The following is a 6,073-nucleotide window of genomic DNA, read 5'->3' as shown; positions in this document are numbered from 1 at the left end:
AAAGGGGACAACTTCTCCATTAAAGTGTCATTTCAAATTACAAAATTACGTCTTTACGGACCGGTGTGTCCTGTGCGTCCGTTAAACGCCGGCGATAGTTTCCAATTTCCATCTGGGACGCGACGATGCGTACATGCCCAATTGCTGCTGACAGTGGACCGGGCCATATTAGCCCATCGTTTGCCACCGACGTGCGCACCATATGTGACCTGCTTAACCTCACTCGTACAGTGTTTCTCTTGTGCACAATTTCTTAGGAGCTTAGGATCGACCGCGAGCGAGCGGGTGAAATTACGGCACAAAAAGCAAACGAAATGAGTTCTCGGCTAACCGCGCCGTACCATAAATAAAGGTTAGGGAGGATGGTGGTCCTCATCGCTAAAACCCCAGAGAAAGCGGGAATCAGGACGCACAATGGAACTATTGGAAAAGGGTTTTGTTGGTAAAGTTTTATAGGAGGCGAATTATTGAGTTCTTTAAGAGTTATAATTTAGCTAGGAATCCATTCTTAATAGTGAGTACATTGAAGCAGAGTTGTGTGAAAAGTTTTAGGAGAGCGCTATGGGAGAACTTCCCGCTGTTTAGATGAGCTATTGAAGTATGGATGGGTTTACTCGTCTTGAAGGCCTTCAATTTTAGCTTCGTGTAAATCTTCCAACATTTTGACCATTTTGAAGTCCACAATACACCTTCAGATGGATAAACCTTCCTTCTCCCAGCCTCAGAAACCACATCCACACCCCAAAAAAGGATCAGCCAAATTGCAATCCAAAATTGCAGCCAAAACGATGCGAACCTTCTCCCTCTCTGAGGCCCAACCGCAGACGGAACTCTGTGTGTTTGTTTGTCTGTGTACTTTCCTCGCCTTTATAGATAAGGATAAAGGATACATTTATGCCCGGAGGGTCATGTCTCTCTCTCTCTCTCCAACAAGGGCAAGACGCAAGCGTCCAGCCGTACGGAAATTAATTATCAAGATTTCGCAACACATCTCCGAATCCCTTGAACTCGATTCCAACTCAACGCAAGGTTGTGCTAGTAGTCTAGTAAGGCCGGAGCAATCTCAAGCGTTCTTTTGGCATCCTGTCAACACTGGTGGCCTAGTTTTTGATTGCTGGGGCAAAAACTGGAACTTCTGCAAATTATCACACCTACATGTATACTTTGTTGTTGGCCCAAAAAAACACCGAATTTCATGATTTATGGTACATTTCTTTTTTCCCAGGCACGACTGCTACGAAACTCTTCAATATCGGCAACCCCAAAAGATAGTGGCATGGTGAGGGTACTTATCGAAATTCCTACTAATTCGACGTCGACTGATACAGGTTTGCATTTATCGTGCACATACACACTGCTTATCGTACTTCCGCAAGGGTTCAGAGTTAATCCTGTGCGCGCCTAAATCCCTTCGGCGAACGATCGCGATAATATCTGACCCTGGCTACCTTCCAGCCAGAGCGCTTTGGCGCAGTTTAGTAATGGTTTAATAGTCCACCGAGCCGGGTGGTTTTGGTAGAAGCGCATCTCAGTGTGATAGTGCAAGCAGCCGCCCCTTTGGTGCAGATACACACAACACAATGGATAGAAAAGTGCGAGCGGTGAGCATTTTGCTCGGTGTTTTTGTGTTATTTTGTAAAGGAGAACAGCTGGTAGCTGCTACATCTAATGTAGCATCGTTCCCGATCGAAGACATTGCAGCGGAAGAAGATACAATGCGGGTGCTCGCGAAAGCCTTCAACGCGGATTCTGTAAATCCTTTCCTGATTGGTGGTGGACCGGCCGTAGTTGGGGCATACCCGGCCCAGGTTGCCATCCAGATCGGCGTTACAACGTTCTGCGGCGGTACTATCCTGAACCAGAACCACATTCTAACGGCCGCTGGCTGTGTGCTGGACGGGAACAATAATCTGATCGCGGCCAATCAATTCACGGTACGAGCCGGTGTGCTGACGGTCGACCAAAATGCACCCGCCCTTGCTGTCCAGCGTGTTTTCCCCCATCCCCAGTACAACCCGTGGACATTCGAGAACGACATTGCGGTGCTGCGGTTGACGAACAACATCGTGTTTCCGCAGGTTGCCACACCAAACATGGCACCGGCCGAGCTGAATCATCGGATTGTGCGCGATGGGGAGATTTGTCAGGTGCTCGGCTGGAACTGGTTGCCGACCGCACAGAACGTACCGCTGCAGATGTTGAATGTCCCATTTTCGTCTCGTGCGTCCTGTACCAGCCAGCACCAGGGTTTGCTGCGCGACTCGATGGTATGCACGGAGCTAACGGTCGCTACACACGGTGTCTGTGCTGCGAACCGTGGCGGTGGTCTCTACTGTAACGATCTGCTTACCGGTGTCATCTCGTTCGGGTTCGGATGTGGTACGAACAATACGTACACGGTGCATACGCAGGTCCGGTACTTCCACCACTGGATACAGCAGCAGTTTGTGCGCACCGATACCCCTGTGGCTGGTCCGACACCGATGCCCGGTGTAGTTGGTGGCGGTGGCGATGCCAGCACCATCACCCTTTCCCTCGCTACCATCGCCGTAGCGATCGTATCTGCCCTCTTCCTCAGCTAAGCAAGTTAGCAAAAGCTTCTCCTCCAAATATCAGTAGCAGTAAAAGTGTGTCATTTATACCAGAAAAAAAAACAAACATTGTACAGAACATTAATAAATCACAAAGAGAAAATCTATTCGTGACACAAAACAAGGAACACATTGCCTTTTTACAGTATCTCATCTTACTTTATTCGCCTCACAGATCAGTGCTCGGGTGGGCACGCATTAGGCCAAAGATAAAGAACAGCACCGTGTACAGTATACAGTAACCCATGAAGATAACGTACACGATGTATCCGAAGGCAGAGTTCGGTTCCGTAAAGGTAAAACTATTATCAGGCGCAGGCTCTACCAAAGGGGAATCAATCAACTTTTTAGCGAAACTTGCCGGGCTGGTAAGATTGCGCAACTCTAGCAGGTCCACCTTGGTGCCACAGGTGGAAGAGTCCGTGTCTGGAACGAGCGTTACCATGGCGGATGGCGTCAAGTTGTCCAGAATCATTGCACCTTCTAGCAGATAGCCGTTGAGACTGTTGCAGTACAGTGTGTTGAGCAGTTCTTGAACGGAACGATGCTGTCCGGGCTCTACCCGTAGTAAGGTTTTGTGAAGATGAGTATCTCCAGCCTGCAAGGGTCGATGCCAGCAGAGTATATGTGTTCCATTGTGCCGATTTAACTGATCAGTGGAAGTGGGAATCGGATTTCTACGCAGTCTCCCGAAGGTACTGAGCACAATTAGCTGATCATGATCATCATCCTCGTACGCAAGCTTCCGATCGACAGCTAGACTTGCGGTGCGAGATGTTACCTCAACACTACCATAACGCACTAGAAGCTGCCGCATGCTACGTACGCCTCGCTGCTGCACACACGCATCCGTCGTTAGTACGCGCGGACGAAGAACCTTATCAATAATCCAACCTCCACAGGCCACACCATCGCCACCGCCTTCAATTGCAACCTTCAAGATTAAACAGAAACAGTCGCGTGATAAGCATTATATAGCTTTATGGTTGCCAAACAGCCTACGACTGATCTTTAGGGGCGAGATTTTTTTTTTCCAAAACACAAATCTGAACATAATTCGCTCGGAAGAATTACATCAGAGCTAATCGATAAGATCACCACCACCATATCACCAATTACCTCATCTAGCACTTACAAACTCGGGAAACTGAAACGTTTCACAGGCAATACCGCTCACAATTGCTACCAGCAGTACGGTGCAGAAGGCTACCGTCTGTCCAGCAGGACCGGGTAGTAGGTTCGCCATGTTCGCCTCTCGCCTAACTAACTACCGATTCGCCACCCAATATCTCGCACTCCCATTCACATTATCGAACCACCAAAAAAAAGCAATCCCTTCCTCCGATTTTGGTGCGTCACTTATCGTTATCAGGTTGAATCCCCGCGGGTGAGATTTTAGATTCTGACACAAAACATCTGGTTTGGACAGGGTTGGTTATCGGTACAGGTGACTTAAAAGGGTGCCCACTGGAGAAGGTGTTCATCAAGAGATTACTATTGTTTTCAAGCGGAGGAGTATGTGCATGCAAGAGAAACACGTGAATCACTTATGAGTCATATTTCTTGCGAGATATCGCTCTACAGACGTCACAGACTTCATGGACTGTGCAGCAAAAATTCTAATCCTTGCTGGTATCCAGGATTTCTCTTGGAACCATCTAGGATCTTCCGGAGCTGCATCGATTGCACCTTTACCAACGAGCGAATGGTATGTTCTGCAAAATGGGTGTAAAGGAAAAATCGATAGACGATTTCATCTGTCAGGAAGAATGCAACGAGAGTTTCAGGAGGCGACAAAAAAAAGAATAAAGATTTCGCTTCCCATCTGCTGCGTTGTTTGTCGAAAGGAAAAGTTTTTCTTTTTTTGCCCCAACGAAACTCTCGGGAAAAGCGAAAGATGGATGATATCTTCTTTCCAGGTTTTTCGCCTTCCCCTCACAAACCAGTTACGCGAGAGGTTAAGTTTTATTTTTTTAACCTCATTTTAAGGCGAGATCTTGGCAGGATGATGACTCCAAAACCCGATCACTAACTAATATTACATTCCGAGCCTGGAGCGCCCTTTTCAGCTTCTTCTCTTCTCTCTTCCATTCTACTTATAACTCCATCTACTTACGCTTCTATACTTTACTTTAAGAGTCCTGCTTTTTTTTTTGTGCTTCTTCTCGATGCTACAAAGTTATCGTGCATGGGCACACTAACGACCATTCGACCGACCGAAAGGACACACACACACACAAGGCAAGGCGCACTAGTGGATGGAATTTTTATTGTGCGCCAGCGACTGCGAATGCTTTCCAACTTTTCCTTCACCGGCGCTCGGCAAAAGCTCCGGAGTGCTGCTAAATAGCTGAAAATGACGCAACTTTGCCCTGGTTAAGAAGATGTAAAAACATTCCACTTTTCTTTCGCCATTCTTGGTAGTTTTTCTTTCATTCTTTGAATAAAAACCCAGCAACAAAAAGCGCCAGAGCTCAAGACATCAGCTGGAAAAGCTGCTCTTTCTTTTGTGCGCGGGAGGATTGTTTTAACCGATACGCGTAGTGCGCGAGGTTATAAAAGGTGAAGAAGAAGTAAGCAAAACTTGAAGTAATTAAAAATGATAAATAAAAGAACGGAACCCTGGAGAGGGAGCTTACACCACGAGCTAGCCTGACTCGATGGAGTTCTCGGATCGGTTTCGGTTCATATGAAAGTGAAACTTTTACCTTTTCCCCCTCCAGAACGGAACTTGTCGGTGTCGAAATTGGTGGCAAAAGGTGATAACGGGAGGGTTAAAATGACTCGATTCATGGTTCAAAACGGGTGAAAGAGAGCCAGCAGAAGAGAAAAACATTAAACAAAACAAAAAGCTGTACAGTAAAACACCCCGAAGGAAACATAAATGCCATCATAACACTCGCATCCGACCCTGAGACGACGTGTCTGCAAAGTGCGTACAGGAAAAGATAAATAGAAGTGTGTGTGGGGTGTGTGTGTGCTGTGGAAAAAGTATAAACACAGCAACGGCGAAAAGACCTTCTCTCGTAAATAAATTCCAAACAACATAACTTCTTACAGGCATATAAAAAAAAAAAAACAAATACCCAACGCGTTTAGTAGCAGCGCGACGCAGGCGGACACTGTGGCCGCACATACGCCAGGGCAGGCGGCATGTTCAAATAAACCAGCGAGAACCTGATCGGAACCTTAGAAACTTGGAACCGGTTTTGGGCCGTGATTCTAAGACAGGCCGGTAGAATTTAATAAGTCCACTTTCCACTGTCCAAGGGTACGCCTCTGCTCCCACTTTTTCCATGAAGCTCGTTACGTTCGACAAGAGACACGAAAGTGTTATTTTTAATGGGCAAAGCTCGTAATTAAAATTTGCTTAAAAGTTAACGCTTCACACCAGCCTTCTGCCTTTGCTACCTCTTCTTTGTTGGGAAGGTGAAACCAGGTCAGTTGTTTCATCATGATGGGATTTTTAGAGTTCGTCTGTT

At 46.8% G+C, this 6,073-nt stretch overlaps 2 protein-coding genes across 2 annotated transcripts; one reads left to right on the top strand and one right to left on the bottom strand.

The window, feature by feature from the left end:
* Window positions 1-1,580: 1,580 nt before the first annotated feature.
* On the top strand, window positions 1,581-2,589 carry LOC126568347 (trypsin-like). Its single transcript, XM_050224808.1, has one exon. It carries the CDS (start codon window positions 1,581-1,583, stop codon window positions 2,580-2,582), a length of 1,002 nt encoding a protein of 333 aa, XP_050080765.1. The 3' UTR covers window positions 2,583-2,589.
* Window positions 2,590-2,760: 171 nt separating this feature from the next.
* On the bottom strand, window positions 2,761-3,837 carry LOC126568399 (uncharacterized). Its single transcript, XM_050224869.1, has 2 exons — window positions 3,727-3,837; window positions 2,761-3,525 (listed from the first exon to the last, which is right to left on the bottom strand). The coding sequence occupies exons 1-2, from the start codon at window positions 3,835-3,837 to the stop codon at window positions 2,761-2,763; spliced, it is 876 nt and encodes a 291-aa protein (XP_050080826.1).
* Window positions 3,838-6,073: the final 2,236 nt, after the last annotated feature.

This window comes from Anopheles maculipalpis, chromosome 2RL (genome assembly GCF_943734695.1).
Source record: "Anopheles maculipalpis chromosome 2RL, idAnoMacuDA_375_x, whole genome shotgun sequence".
In the NCBI taxonomy this organism is placed as follows: domain Eukaryota; kingdom Metazoa; phylum Arthropoda; class Insecta; order Diptera; family Culicidae; genus Anopheles; species Anopheles maculipalpis.
This window is presented reverse-complemented; position numbering and strand designations above follow the sequence as displayed.

Excerpts from the sequence above, each read along its gene's own strand:
- LOC126568347 (XM_050224808.1), top strand. The coding sequence starts at position 1,581 with ATGGATAGAAAAGTGCGAGCGGTGAGCATTTTGCTCGGTGTTTTTGTG.
- LOC126568399 (XM_050224869.1), bottom strand. The coding sequence starts at position 3,837 with ATGGCGAACCTACTACCCGGTCCTGCTGGACAGACGGTAGCCTTCTGC. Across the intron at positions 3,526-3,726 it reads CGTTTCAGTTTCCCGAGTTT|GTTGCAATTGAAGGCGGTGG; the intron begins GTAAGTGCTAGA and ends TTAATCTTGAAG.